Source organism: Stegodyphus dumicola, chromosome 10 (genome assembly GCF_044657685.1).
Source record: "Stegodyphus dumicola isolate Sdum_Otavi_A_Nest chromosome 10, ASM4465768v1".
Taxonomy (NCBI): domain Eukaryota; kingdom Metazoa; phylum Arthropoda; class Arachnida; order Araneae; family Eresidae; genus Stegodyphus; species Stegodyphus dumicola.
The window spans coordinates 124,546,809-124,563,522 of NC_140777.1; the positions used below are offsets into that span (position 1 = coordinate 124,546,809).

The 16,714-nt window shown below is 31.7% G+C and overlaps 1 protein-coding gene across 4 annotated transcripts in view; it reads right to left on the reverse strand.

The window, feature by feature from the left end:
• Positions 1–16,421, reverse strand: part of LOC118204036 (uncharacterized) — a 50,316-nt gene extending 33,895 nt beyond the window's left edge. For 2 of the 4 annotated variants that reach the window (XM_035376355.2, XM_035376359.2), the window contains exons 1-5: positions 15,535–15,775; positions 15,127–15,224; positions 9,599–9,770; positions 6,913–7,055; positions 6,622–6,739 (exon numbers count right to left, since the gene is read on the reverse strand). In XM_035376355.2, the coding sequence (XP_035232246.1) occupies positions 6,622–6,739; positions 6,913–7,055; positions 9,599–9,770; positions 15,127–15,224; positions 15,535–15,562 (559 nt within the window). In that variant the 5' untranslated portion in view covers positions 15,563–15,775. The other 2 variants (XM_035376356.2, XM_035376357.2) reach the window with 2 other exon arrangements.
• Positions 16,422–16,714: the final 293 nt, after the last annotated feature.

Below are 16,714 nucleotides of genomic sequence, written 5' to 3' on the forward strand. Positions count from 1 at the left end.
AAGGCATCCCTCCCCTTAGGCAGATAGCCCTCGAGGCTTTGCCATAATTAAAATAACCTAACCTGTATTATTTTATGCTACAAATTTAATGAAATTTAATAATGTATGCTCAGTTTAAAGCCGAAAAACTTAATGTATACAAATTCTTGCTGATAGGTTTGTGCCCTTCATTTTCACTCTGAGGACATTTCAAAATGTACAGAATTCGTTGATGAAAGGACTGGAAGGAAGGTGACTGCTCCCTTATCGAGGTACAAATTAAAACGTTTTGCGATTCCTAGTATTTTCCCAAACTGCCCAAAATATATTTCAAGGGAATTTATCGTGAGAGAAAGCCCAGATGAATGTCATAAAAGGCTAGAAAATAAAAATCTTCAGTGGGCTGTAACTGAAAGTATATCCCAGTTTCAGACGAATGAAAAAGAAAAATCCTTTTCTTCTTTTTCTGAATTTTTAGATAAGATGGGAAAAGAAAAGCTACCTGGCTTGTGGAACTGTATTAAAAGAGCACGGGAAGCTATCTTTTTAATTATTGAGCTAACACCGTGCCCTGAAATAAATATTTCAGCATTAATAAACGAAAAACTTGAACTTTCAGTTTACATTGGGAAAACTGAACTTAAAAAATTTAATAATTTAACTTTGCCAGCATCTGTTGGCAATGTAGATGAGGTTATTTCTATTTTAAACGCTTTGTTGTCGTATGAATTTAAAAGTGATGTGCAGAATTTAAGAATAAATTCTGTTTGTGAAACTTTAGAAAATATTGAAGAACAATACGATGAAAATAAGCAGAAAGCCATACAATTCATTAGGGAGCAATTAACATTAATTAATACATCCAAAAGAAAACTTACGGTATTCTCCAGAGAGTATGATACTATTCAGTATTTTATGTACAATTTCACCCCATGCTTATAAATTTTTAAGGAGTTCTGGGTGTATTTTGGCTCCTCACCCTCGGACAATTCAAAGGTTATGCTCATCTTTGGTAGCTAATTGTATATTTTGTATAGCAGTATGTCGAAGCAATTTTTTTTTCAAAGAAATCGAATATATTTTCATACATTTATACGCATGCATATACATACGTATGGAAATAAAAATGTATGGCATGATATTTCATAAAGACTACAATTTAAATTCTTTCTAAAGATAGAAATGTAGTCTTTATGAAATATTATGCCATACATTTTTATTTGATGAAATGCAGTCTGTGATAAAAAAAAGCAATATTTATCGTTCCCCGTTTACAGACAGTTTTGAATAATTCTGAATTGACTGCAAAGACAATTTCGATGATTTTCTTCTTTTCCTCTATCCTTCCTCTTTTTAGTTGACTGATTGAAAACAATCCTTCCTCTTTTTAGTTGACTGATTGAAAATAAGCATATACATATTATCTAAAGTATTTCTGTATAAATTGTTTCGAATTGTACTGCATAATTTAGTGCATCCTAAGGGCATTTATATGTTAGTAATTTTATTCGGCAGTAATAATGCAATGATAGTGTTTTTCATTTGTTGTGTTCAATATCCCAGTTTACGATTTGTTACATTTGCCTTCCACACAATACTGCTAAACCATGTTATAAAATTTCCCTGTAAAGATCAGAGGTTAGCTATTTAGATCTATATCAGACCTCTATCAGAGATTTGATATTTGCCATTTAAAATGCAAAATAATATGCAATTCTCTCTGTGCACCTAATGTCTCAAATAATTATAAAAACTTATTTAAATCGTTGCAAGCTTAGTGTTATTTGTTTCAAACATGAGTATTTATTATTATTCGGCAACATATGTCAAAAATAAGATATATTACTTATACTTATCAAAGATGTTTATTAGTCAAGGCATAAATTGTTGTAAGTATAATTAATACGACCCTTGACCAATAAACATCTCTGATTAATTATATTTGTTTTCAACTAATGATTTTATGTTGCTACATGATTCCAGGTAAATTAGCTTCATAATTTAAATCAGTTAGAATTTATCTCAATTTTTTAGGATCTATATCCTGCCTTCATGTCTTAAATTGTCTTTCTGTTTAATTATTGCGTACAAATAAAATTCCGATTCATTAAGTGTGAAGTTTCTTTCGTTAACAAGAGTTTCTCAGCGATTAAATTTAGTAACATCAGTAATAACTTTTAATGGAATTAAAAATTCTAGTTATTCGTATCGAAAACATTCTAAAAATAAAAATCTCGGTTCTTCACATTCTAATGAAAGCAAGGTATTTTCCAGATTTATAAACGATGAGAATTAAATATAAAAATTTCAGTTTTTAAATAAGCCTGTCAAATGGATATTTAAGAAGGCACCCTTAAAGTTGGCGACGACGAAAGTATCCCTACTGCAGTGACGTCACGAACTGCGCGCCGTGGCCTTGAGTTAGTTCTAGGTGGTGTTGACTAAGGCCATAGTGAGCTAACCTGTCATAATGAACGACATTAGGTTTAGAGTTCGATGACTTACTGATCTGAACCTCGAAGTCATTCAGCCTGTTTAGAACTGTGTATGGACAATCCCAAGGTCACTGAATTTAGGCCAGAATCCTTTTCGTCGAATTCATGTCCAGCAGCTCGTTTTCAATCGGGTCTTTACTTACTCCATCACCAAGTTGACTCGCTCTCGTGCAGAATGGTGCATCCCTTCAAACTGGGCCTGGATATCTTGGATGTATTCCTCAGGCGATGAAGGCACATCCATAGGGTGACCAAACAGCTGGTCACAAGGCAAACAAAGGTCTCGACCGAAAAGCATCTGGGATGGAGAATAGCAGGTAGTCCGGTGTTTCTCTTCGACCCTAGTATGATTTTGGCAGCTTTCTGAGCAGGGTCTTTCACATGAGACATTGGCGTTTCCAGGCGATGATCCCTTTTGAGGATGGATAGTCATGTCCTCAGATGCTGAGAACAGATTGTTGTTTTTGAAGTCTAAGGAAAAATTATATTTCCTTAAAAAGTCCAATCCGAGTATGCATGGATCTGTAATATCCACCACATATGTCATGTAATAGTAGGCGGCACTTCCAAATGTGATGTTCACATTTAACTTCCCAGGTATGTTGATCTTATCACCAGATGCACTATGAAGGGTAACACAGGATGGTGTCCAAATAAGTTTATCTTTAAACTGTTGAGCTAAATCTTTTTAAATGATGGTAACATTAGCTCCTGTGTCAATGATCATATTGCAAGGAACTTCACCGATATGCCCATTGATGGACAGTCCGTTACTGTTGCCACTCACTGTAGAAATCTTGAGTGCTTTAAAACAAGGTTTTTCATCATCTGGCAACCTCCATTCCTCAATATGGTCATTAATTTGTTTCATGCGTCGTTGCTGAGAAATTCTTTCAATTTCTGTGCTCTGCAGTTCTTTCACACATGGCCTTCAGCTCCACAGTTTGGTTTCTTGTCACTCCTTTTTCGTCCGATGGCATTTAATTGTCTGTTCAACTCGTCTGTCTTATTTTCTGCGCTGTGGGATATGCTGCAGTTCCTTCGCACGAGGCCTTCAACACTGCAGTTCCAGTACTTTAGAACTGGTTTCTTTCTTACTTCTGTTCCATCTTAAGGCACTGACTTGTCTGATAAAATCATCTGTTTTATTTTCCATACCCTGAGAAGGTCTGCAATTCCATCTTAGGCGACCTTCACTACCACATCAACAACTTAGAGCCACTTTGTTCTCACTCCTACTCCGTATAAAAGCGTCGACTTGTCTGGATAAATCATCTAAACGAGCCATCGACCCACTGGCTTGTGGACTCGCACAGCTCTGACTGGGTAGCGATCTCTACAAGTTACTTGCTGAACTGCCTTGTATTTCATGGCGTACAACAGAGTGCTTTTTATCTCCTTCACATCCACCATTCACAGAGCTTTCTATATTTCAGGAACCCGGATGGCCTTGATGAAGTATTGCAGAGACAGGATTTCCCTATTTCTGTCGGGCACTCCGAAAAGGGGAGATAAGACAGCCTTTCTACATCTGTAGCGAGCTCCTGACGTGTTTCGGTGGGCTTCTTCTGTTGACGGGATTTTAATTGAAGCTTGCTGTAGTCTTTTAAACACTCTTCCCGAAGTGCACCTCCAACGCACCAGACAAAGCTTTGAAATCTAGCCTTCGGTTTTCCGGAAGAGTCTGAAGTATATCTGCAGCATCTGTTCTCAGAGAAGCGGAGAAATGACAGGCCTTAGCTTGGGAATCTCGTCCATTCGCATCCACAACTATAAAAAATTGTGTCTTATACACTTGCCAGGAGGTCGTTCCATCATATGAGAGATCATCAGAGTCCCATCATTTAGAGAGGGATGAGCAGGCATGGGTAGAAATTTAAAACCATCTGGATTGCTCCTTGCCGTCGCTATGAAGTTCCTTAAATCAACTTCTTTGGCGACCGCATTAACCCCGTCATCAATTTGTTGTTCCACAGCAGAAACTCTCTCTTCTATTACCGGAAAAACCTTTTCTTCAATTCCAACTTTATTTTCAACTGTGTCAATACTGCCTTCCATAACCTCGTATTTGTTTTCTATTGCGCTGGTAATTTCTCGTTTCATTTCCTCTTGACCTGCTTCAATCTTTTCTTAAACAGTCTTCATTTTTCTGCTTTAACGGATTCTTAGCGCAATTTCATCTCTTCCTTCATTTCTTTTTTAAACGAGGCAAAGGCTTGATATCAACTGCCTTAATTGTTCTTCCAACGCTCTTGTTATTGGCATTCAAATCCCACCGCTGTCACCAAAAAGTGTTGCGTGCACATGGGTATGTTATGAATTGAATGCACAAAATTTATTATTATCACAAGAAATAAAACAAAATGCCTAAACTTTCTTAGATATTCGTACATAATTACAATATCTCACAGTAGTTATCTTTTAACTACTCAAACGTTCAACAGAACTTAATTCAAAACAGCTAGAGAAACCTAATCCGCAAATTTGCTACAGTCGGCAAGAGCAGTTTTCTAAACAAACTCTTAAAACAACAACTGTCTAACTAACTAACTGAGGGTTTTCATGCCGCTTACTTAAGCTTTTTTTTTTAATGCGCGAGAATTTTCTGGTGTTTTCTCAAAATCAAAAAGAGATATTTATTTATATTTTTAATTTCCTGGCTTAGCTTTCTCCTAATATTTGTCTCGCGCTGCACTGCACGGAGAATAAAACCATTTAATTTATAATTCTACCAACATTAGCTACTTAAATGCCAAATCCGTAACAGTATTTATTTCATCAATAGTGCAAAATAATTTATTATATTGCTAAAATACAAATAAAATTACTTTTGAAATGATTTGCACTATTATTATGGTAACGAGAATCATATTTTTATGATACGGAAAATAAAAAAGTCCTTAAACCTCTGTTTTTATGTATTAAATTGTCACCAACTGAACTCCTAAAGTGAAAATAAAATGCATTTATGATACAAAGAAAAAAAAAAAAAAAAAAAAAAAAAAAAACCTAAGAAAGTTATTTTACAAAAAAAGGCTAGTCACCATCAAGCAGAAATTTTCCACTGAATGACTATGATAAAATGAGATTCAAAAGTGGTATGTTGTTTTCTATAGCGCACTCAGCAACAGAGCCGGATTTAAACTTGATACGGCCCTAAGATATTTGAGATATGGGGCCCTTTATAAGTGTCTTATACTATATTTATAGTATATTATAATTTTTGGGGGGTTCCCCCCCCAACAGAGTGGGGAGCCCTCAGCTATAGCTTGTGTAGCTTATACGTAAATCCAGTATATTTCCATTTCGCCGGCGCAAGTATTAACATTTGTTACTTCTAAGATATTTTTATTTTGAAGGCATAAACATTTTAATATCATTTAAAATTTTGTAAAAAGACAAACATTAAGAATTTACTATGCTTTCGTGGTACATATCACGTGCCCCAAGTGATCTCATCTCACGTAAACTATGCTACAAAAATGTAATTCTCTCAGTAATTATCTACAGTAATTTCAAGTTAAATCTTAATTTGGCATACAAGTTTAAATGAAAGAATTATTTCAATTAGTACTAATAGCTTACTTAGAAATTATGTAAAACCGCAGTGCTTTTCTTTGCTAGTGCATTCTTATTAGAATTAATGAATTTAACCCTTGACTTTGCTTTTTCTATATTTTTGCCTTCGGGTGAGCGGAGTGATTGCATGCTTCTTGACTTAATTACCACGAATGGTCTTAGAGCATAAAATTGTACTATCTGGTAAAAATTCTATGAATTGTATGCCAGTATTGAAAGAAACAATCAATCTGATAAGAAATGGCTGCAACTTGTTTTGAAAATGAGGCGTAAAATGTTACCAGCGAGGATATTCCGTTTAGCATCGGTTGTACCCTTTTTATTTATTTATTGTTACAGACTTTATTGTTTGCGTCAGCAAAATGGAAAAGTATCGTAAATCCTGCACTGCTCAGCAAACAGAAAATAGCAGTAAATTTTTCATTTCATTTTTCCCATCATTACCACATTAGATCTACCCAGATTATAAATTATAGTAAAATAGTAAAAAGATTTTACGGCACAAATGTAAAGATTTTGCATTTACCACAACATGATATTGAAAAGGAAAACAAACATTAGAATATACCTGCAAGGGACTCCGATGCTCCAATTATTCGAAATTCAGTCCAGTCTGTGGCAGTAGTTGCTTTGAAGATCATGAAATAATTTACAACTGTCAATCCAATAGCAACAAAAAAACATACCTGCAATATAATATTACTACTTTAAAACACTCGAAAAAGAGCTTAATAATTAAAAACTTTAATAATAATTTTCTCGTCCAAGATTTTAAGAGATAACATTTATAAGACCATTATTTACACACAAATAAATATTTTAACAATGTAAAAAGATTAAAAAGTAGAAAGTAACTCACAAATTTGAAACAATGGTAACAGTTAATCTTTTCTGCAACCAGATAACTGAAAGCATCAGCAATGGTAATGAAAACTGCATGAAGATAGATATCAAACTGGTGTTCTTCATGAACTCCATATATAGCAAAAGAAAGTGCAATAACTATAAATAAAAATAAAGACTGATTTTACTTTTAAAACCTTTAATTTCATCTGTATTTATTTCACTGTATTTAACAGCTCAACTAATTCAAATATGCCAGCTTCAATTATATTAATATAACAGAAACAAAAATCTTGAATAATATGTAATCATAAAATAAAAAGATGTACAAAAGTCCTGAAATAAAATTGAATAATGCAATTTCAGAAAATGGAAACACACTGAACATTTGGTGTATTAGTTAACTAATGGTTCCCAAAGTGTGGGTCATGGAAAAAGTTCACAAAAAATTTTTCTTTTGTTATAATTCTATGGGTTTATTACAGTCAATTGACAATTATTAAATGACTGTTTATAATCATACACATTTACTACCCTGAAAGGGCTATTAGTCTCAAACTTTTTCATCACTTTTGATCTCACTTTTCAATTAAAGAAATACCATGATGTCAGTTAACCAAACAGGAAAAGCATTTAACATGTGCCTCTCTGTTAGATGAGCTGTGCTGCAGTCAATAACAATGTAATTGGCCACTATAATCATCTGCTATCACATGCTGCAATTTTTTTCTACAGTACACAGAGTCTGTTAAATATGTATAGTACACGAAAGATGTTGTTATATCATAAATTGTCAAAGTTAACCACACATTCAGACAGTAATCAAAATTATTGAAAGGAATTTGCAGCCAGACAGATGACAAGAAAAAGATCATTACGTTGACACATGGTGTATATGTTATTAGAACACAAAAAATTGGTAAACCTTTGAATAAACTTTTGATATTTCTGTTGCCTGAAGAGACCACAGTAGTTTCTCTTTCATATGTTAAATATGTCTCTTTCATAAAAGTGTTATTTTCTTTTAACTAAATTGCATAATGTGTAATGAATGGACAACTAGTTATAAACACACTGGGATATTTAAACACAAGATCTGTCATATGAAACCTCATCACTATCCTTCCAGTTGCACTTAGAATAAGTTAATTTTGTTTAATTATTATAAATCAGGATTAATTGCTGGCTAGAGAGGATTTTCATGTATCATAAAATAGGCATGAATTGGATGCTATTTATAATTTAATTGTGTATTAAATTTATTCAGTCATACAGAACAGGATATATAACAATACTAACTTCTCCTAGCTTTGTGCTTAGGAGATGTGAACTGCTTGAAACTAGAATAATTTGCTCTTCTCTTCTTACAGCATAATGTATTATATAGAACACACTATTTATGTATTTTACCAAAATTTAATTAAAATGTGATCACATTTTTCTAATAACATTTTGCTTCATACTGTAAAAAATATCACATTCATTTATATCAAATAGAATTTGCTTTCAGTGGCAAAATGTTTTACATACACATATTTTTATTGGATACATACATAATTGCCAGCCATATTAAAACCATAAATCTACAAAACTGTCATTTTAAGAGGAGAAATAAATATTAAAGTGATTCTTTGAGAGCATTCGGGTTAAGTAAAGAAAACTTAAAATAGGCATTTGGGTGAAAACCGCAAAAGTGCAGATGACGTGACATCAAAGACATATGTATCATAAATCAATAGTATTTTTTTTAAATGCTTTTAAACTAACTTTTAATTTTCAACAAATTAAAGGAAGGGGAATATAGTATATATGACTTTCTGACTCCAGAGATGTTTACAGAAATTTAGATTTTGAAGCCATTTAATTAATGTTCAAAATATAAAGAGCAATTTTTTAAATGTTCAATCTGACTCCTTTTTTTCTGGACTGTAAGTCTGCACTATGATTTTCATAAAAGAAGGGCTTTTTGTAAAATTTCCAGGGGCTTGATTTTGATTCCTCTTCCACTGCTTTCCAGAGCCCATGACACGTTGTGGGTTTACACTAGGAAAGTGTGTGTGTGTATGCGATTATGGCAAAGCCGCGAGGGCTATCTGCCTATGGGGAGGGATGCCTTTGTGGAGGACTTTCTAAGGGAAACTGGCTCATATACACATATAGTTCTAAAATTCTGTACATACCCTTTGTATCCTAAGATGTATTAATCAAAACTGAAATGAAAGTCCAGCAGATATTACATAATGCTCTTATGCTAATTAAGCTCAAGCGGTAAAACTGCTGAACACTGTATTTCATCCACATTCAAATCCCTGGCAAACAAGTCACCTACATGGAAGTTTTTATGGTTTTTCTCATGAATAACAAGAATATGAGCCAATTCTCCTTAAAAAAAAATTTCCACAAAAGAAACTTCCTCCTTAGGCAGATAGTTCTCTGGTGTTTTGCCATAATCTGGAAAATTCTAATCTTTATGTTAACAGTACATATAATATAACATGATTATATCAAAAAAAATTAGTATACCATGCATAGAAATTGTATTTAAATAAGAACTAAATTATATTAAGCTGACTGTAAATTACTTTCTTTTTGCAATATTTTCCCTTTTATATTTTCATTAATAATTAAGATAAGAGCAATTCTTTATCATAATATTAATAAATAATACAAATTATTAATTCAAAATTTTTTTATTATAATACTTGAAACAAGAATGACGATAACTTCTGTCGTAAATTCTGGAGACAGGAGACTACGTTGAAGATCACATTGTACTACTGCAACTCCTGATGAAGCAAGCAACAGAGCAACATTGCATGTGGCCACCACAAGAAAAATCCACTCCCAAATGTTGTGACCACCAATCAAAGAAACCTATTATGAAATCATTAAGATCAATAACTTTAAATTGAAAATAATGGAGAAAGAAAAATTTCAGAATACTACTAAAAATTTGCTTGGCTGATCTTTGGAATATGGTAACATTTTGGAGGCGATAAAGGTTACTACCTAAGACTTTGGGAATAATGTGAGAAGTTTTCAGTTTCGATTACGCATTATTTTGTGAGAGGGAAATGAGAGATCATGAGATATGTCATGCGACATTAATGGACGAATCACTGTTCTTTAATCGGGAAAGGGGGTATATTGTAAAAATATCTGCTGTACTTTATAGGGTAGTTTCATTCTTCTATGTTCTGTGAAACAGTGTTGTTTAATATTTGGATCCCATGGCCGTATATAAAGTAAATCCGAAATTTTTATTACGTTTATGTGTAATTGAAAAGAATTGCTTAATTACGGATAATTATGAATGTCCAATATGTGGGAATGAAATGAGATTGTGTAAAAGGAAGAATATTACAGATAGTTTGAAATGCGTTGCAAGAAACCTGGTGAAAATGGACATTTTGTGAACCACCATGCACTCAAGATTCTGTAGAAGATTAGGTAAGTTAGTATTTTTAATTATTTGAGGATATTATTTTTATGCATTGTTCTAAATGTAAGGAGTAAATAAATTAATATGGTATTATTGGAAAATTGTTATTAGCACTGATTTAGTTTAAAGTAATTAGGATTGTAAGCTAATTTTTATTAATTTAATATATGTGCTTATTTATATTTTAAGTAGTGTTTTTTAATTTAATTATATTTTAATTTAATGATCGTGATTTTGAGAGTTATATGTTTGTAGTATTTTGGAATACGTTTGAGTAGAAGTAAATGTGCATGGAAAGAATTTAAGTATTTGACACTATGTATTTGTAATCATTTTTAATGTTTTGTTATAAATTCGTTGGTGACGTTTATAATAGATAATTTAGAGGTAAAAGTTTTTGGATATTTTATTTATTTTATACGTGCAAATGTCCATCCTTGGAAAGGGTATATACTTTTTCGCAATCAGGTAGTTTCATATATGTGCTTTTTACCGGATTTAAAGATTCACAAAATTTTCATGCATTTTCATGAAATTTTTCTAATTTATGAGAAAAAAGCAGTGTACATGGATATAGTGAAGAGTGTGCGCAATGCCATTTTTGTGCAATTCTGAGATTTTTTTTAAGTAAAAATAAGTTGACGTGTACATGGTTTAGTTACATTTTAATTAAATGATAGTTATTTTGTGAATTTTATGTTTGTAGGAATTTGGTATATGTTTCATTTGAAGTAAATGTGTATGGAAATAATTAAATATTTGACACTAAGTATTTGTAACTATTTTTAATGTTTGCGTATAAATTCATTGGTGACGTTTATAATATAATAGATAATTTAGAGGTAAAAGCTTTTGCTTTTTGCTAATTTTGGATATTTTATTCATTTTATACGTGGAAATGTTCATTCTTGGAAAGGGTATATACTTTTTCGCGATCATGTAATTTCATATATGTTCTTTTTACCTTTTTTTTTTTTTCGTTTAAAGATTAAGAAAATTTTCCTGCATTTTCGTGCAAATTTTTGTAATGAGAAAATAGCAGTGTAGATGGATAAAGTTAAAAGTGTGTGCAATGCCATTTTTTATAATATAATAGATAATTTAGAGGTAAAAGCTTTTGGATATTTTATGCAATTCTGGGATGTTTTTTAAGTAAAAATAAGTCGATGTGTAAATGGTTTATGTGTATGTGCTATTCTGAAAAACGCGCAAGGAGTTTGCGATTGTGCACTTTTTCCCAATTTTCAGTTAATATTTGTCATGATTAAGCAGTTTTGTTACATAAAATTTCTAGCATAAGTGTAATACAGCTAGTAGATTGTTGGAAAAAGTGTTGAGTAAATAAAAAGAAAAGAAACATACATGTCTTTACTTCGTGAAGACAAAATGGCAGCTGGAAAAAAAAAAAAAATAGAGGGTTGCTGTAGCAGAGTTAGTCGCCAAATTTTCGTCAAAAAATCACCAAGTTACCATAATCCAAAGATCAACCATTTGCTTTATAACAACAGGTAAATTCTGATACAAAATTAATAAAATGATAGAGCACTTATACACAAATATTCCCATTCTTAAATGTTTATTATCAAATAATTCTTCTGATAAAAATTATGCAAAATTTAACTCAAGATTATTTTTTAAAAACTATACATATTTTAAGGATGGCATGTACATGGTTTCTTTTCATTCAAGAGAAAAAAATGGTAAAAATATTGTTACAGGTGCCCCTTGGTGAAAATTGGCGGTATATGGACACCAATTTTGTGCAGTTCGATGACTTGTTATTTTGGCTTTGTGTAGCAGACATTTTTGTGACCAAAATCGACACTACACAAAGCCAAAATAACAAGTCAAAGAATTGCACAAACTCAGTATTTATGTATACACTGACCTATTTTCACTTAAAAAAGATCAGAAAATTTCACAAATTTAGCACTGCGCAATCCCTTGACTTTGTCCATGTACAAATCAATCTATTTTCATTTAAAAAGTCAAAGGAGAAGCCAATTCAGGAGCAGTAAACTACATTTTAAATTAAACAATGAAATAACATAAAAAAGGAAATTCATCTTATAGCACCTAAGCACTACACAAAGGAAATATTCACTTGCTTTATTTAGAAATTTCTGGATCTTCAGTCTGTGGCACACAAAATTCCTTAACAGCATCCAAACCTTCCTAAAATTATCTGAACTAGAATCTGTATACTGGAGTCGCCACATAAATTCACAAAAATATGAGTAAAAAATATCCTCAGACGGTCAACCATATGCATTTCCTTCGTACAAATAGGACATTTATAATGGCTACTAAATAAAACTTCATTTACACACCAGTCAATTGATGCTTTTTTTTTTTCTCTTTCATTCCAAACCGTATAGAAACTTCAAATTAATCTTACCACATTCAGCCATTTTATCGTGTAAACTACAAAATAAGCAATGTACTTCCTAACCAACATCTAACACACACATACAAGTCCTTGCAAGTCTTTTCCCATCAGTCAAATTCACCCCAATCATCCAACCAATTATATCATAATAGGGTTTCCATAACATTCAACTACTCAGGTTACCATAAATGAAACAACTTGGCGATAATCCAAAGGGCACCCCTAAATATAGGTTAACGAAAGAAACACTTTGTGCTGGAGGCCAGAACTACCTAACTTGAACCAAAATAAAGGTAGATATTTAATAATAAGCAAAATTACACTGATAAAGAATGCTTTAAACTTCTCAGAAATTAAAATCTGAAATAAGGTCCTCAAGGATTCAACAAATTGTATCAATATGGGAGAAAAAACTTGAAATGTAAACTTACATAGAATATCAGTATGGAAGGAAAAAACTTGGAATGTAAACTTACATAGAATCAAAATGCTTTTGTGTTTGATATGAGGAGGAGAAATGGGATGACAATAACATTATCCTATCCTCTTCCCCCTTGGGATAGTTCAAGAGAAAAGAAAAGCAAAGAAACCACATAATATGGATGAACTGGTAGGAAAAAAACTTTAATATGTTCAAAGATAATCTGCAAAGACTTCTGTGATTAACAACAGCAAATATTGCCATTCACTTGGGGTTCAGATAGCCGCCACTTGCATGAAATTTTAAATTATATCCAAAACACATTAATCAATACAGCATATTAACACTAGTATAAAAACTGATTCACCATCTGATATAAGTACAAAAAAGGTCATTATAAAATAAATATTACTGAAATTACAATAATTATTAATGTAATAATTATTAATGCAATAATTATATAATAATAATACATTAATTATTAATGCATAACATTCAAAAACATCCATGCACAACATTTAAAATTTTAAACTTGTCAGTGATAAAGATTGACAGGTATAACAGTTTTCTAAAATTCACACAAAACTGTTCATCAGTAGCTTATCTTTATGCAAAGAAAAAAAGGATAATGAACAGAAATTTTTCAGAAATAACAGCATTGCATAAATCATTTCTCTCTTTTACTGTTAAAACTTTAATTTTCATACCTCTAATATCAGAACATTTTGTAGTTTTAGGTTTCTGAACTTTAGAAATTATTCTGAAAAACTGTGTGTTTGAATGCTAATTTATGCAACTTTTGCTTCATAGTAATAAATCAAGCCAAACTTTGAAAGCAGAATTTCCTGTAATTCAACAAATAAGGCGAGCATTTTCAAATAAATAATAGCTAAACGTTAAATTAATCTGTTTTTTCCAATTAAATTAACCTCTTTTTTAATTAATACCTGATTAATTTCACAGTTTAATATAATTCATTAATCGAGTAACTTTAAGTAGAAAATGTTATATTTTTTTAAAGCAGGAAAAATTCTATTACATTAAGTATGTGACAAAACGAAGTCATAGAAAAATATATTTTTCAAGTTACCACTTTAAAACAATCATCAAATCATAAAAATACTTTTATTCATGTTTATTCATTGTATAACTTTGTTCATTAAAATTTTCATGATTTTGTAATAATATACAAGTACATTCTTTTTACAGAATTTAAAATTATACATTAACTATGTAGTTAATACAGTGCTTTCAGAATGCAGAAAATATATTGTTAATTTTTCAACAGTATGAAATTAGCCCACTCAATGACAAGTTTTATAACCTTAAAACATGGATAAACAGCCAACTTATCAAAGATGCTACCTGCAAGGTTTTAGCTAATTCTCATTTCAATAATAAATCAAAATAAACTCTCAGTAATCTGCCATTTCATTTTTAATACAAAAAAGATATGTAGCTAATAATACTGCTCTTGAAGTACATCCTCTCATTTACTTGAAAATAAAATTATTAAGTTATTCATGACTCAAGAAACTAAGGTGTAAATCTTTGCAATGAAATATATTGAAAAGTAACACTGTAAAACTGCTCACATAAAACAGCCCAGAGATTTTACAAAAAATAAGATGTGAAAAATAATTTCTTTTATTTGCAAAACTTTCACAGGTGTCAGTACTCTTTTATGTATTTTCTATACTATACATACTGCCAACTCTGCTAGAATTTACTTATGTAGCATATTCAATTCCACGTTGATTAAACTGAAATATGCTACCTGCTTCTATTTTTCACAGAAAGGTAAATACTAATCATAAAAAGAATATATAAATGTTCTTTGTGATAGTTTAAATATCAGTTAACTATTCCATGAGAACAAGTATGCTGCAGTCTTTAGAACAATCAATGATAGCATGCTTTAAAAGTTATGAAACCTTAATTCACTGCTTTTATAAATACTAAAAAGAAACACATTTACCTGGAATCCAGAATTACTTTCTTGTGGAGACTCATTACTACTAGATGAGGATGTAGAATCATCAGTCGGCATGTTTTCAGTGTTACCAAAAAATTTATCTAGAGAAGAAAAAATAAATAAATGAAAGGAATTAAAATTTATACACGACAATAATGTACTTTCTAACTAAAAGAGATTTTGAGAATACACTGACTATCTGAAAACTCTTCACTTAAAGATCATAAACCATAATAGCATGCAATATTCTCCTTCTATACTAATCAAGTTTTACTTTCTTTCAAATAAGCTAAATGACTGTGGAGAAAAAAATAAATAAATAAATAAATAAATGTGCATTTCTACATTAGTATTTAATCAATAATTAACTGGAAAACCTGAACAAATGACATAAAATGAAAAACCACTTACTCATTAAATTAAAAACAAATCTGTTCATACTAATGCTACATTATAAAAATAAACAAATTAAGGCAAGTGCTACTTTGACTCCATCCACTAATGCCAATAAAAATGTAATTAAACACTTCTGAAATCATGCAAATATTTTGAATGAAACAAGAAAACGGACATAAACACGCACTACGCCGCGATTACGCAGACAAGTAGACATCCGAGAGTTACTCGAATGACTGAAAATGAAAACTAGGCCACACACCGGCAATCTTCAAGGTCTGCGACGTAATCGGCTAGTTAAACCACTTCGACGTCTCAGCGAGAGAAAAAAGAGAGCTCTTGTACACAGATTGTAGCCAGGGGAATCTGAAGACCACACTCTCTCACACGGACGATACCATCTCAGAAATGGCCTTGACGGGAATCAATAATAGTGAAGGTTACGGTGTTGACTTACTATATTTACGTAAACTACGTTGGAAATTCCTGATATCAACATTTAGGCAGATATTATTATTATTTTCCGCTTTTTATTTTGCTTTGAAGTCATTGCCCAAAATAAATCATGTTCTCAACAGTTTCACGATTCCACTTGCAGGCTATGAACGATAATTTTCAAAATTTCAGATCAATGACAAAACCCTCAACTTACCGATAACTTTTGTATTGATTTCTTAAACTGAAACTGAAATTTTAAATAAGATGTCCATTCCTTGGTTAAAAGATTCCATACTACAGAAATTCTTATTTAAAATTCCTTGTCAATTCCGACTTCCGTTTTCTCAGTTCATTCACGATGCGCGTGCGCGTAGTCCATTGTGAGATGGAAGGTGGTGAGGGAAACTCCCACTAACAAAATTCTAAGGGAGAAGAGTAACCGCACTCCAGGAAACAGCGCGCGTACGCTTCCGAGGATAAACTAAGGCTGAAATGGATCGATTTAACTCAAAATGAATCACCGCGTAAATTCACCGTACATGTTTGAATAGCTGTTGATGCAATGTTCCAGGAAGGCAAAGATTTTAAAAGGAACAAACTAAAAACTCATCCAAGCATTATTTTCTTCCATCTTTTCAACATAAGAAAAAGAATAATAATTAAAAACAATTTTAGTTTATTTTTTAATTTCGATTTTTCTAAACTACTTTCTTCTTTATTTCTATCAAGAACTAAACTATCGTGGAATTCGAAGAAC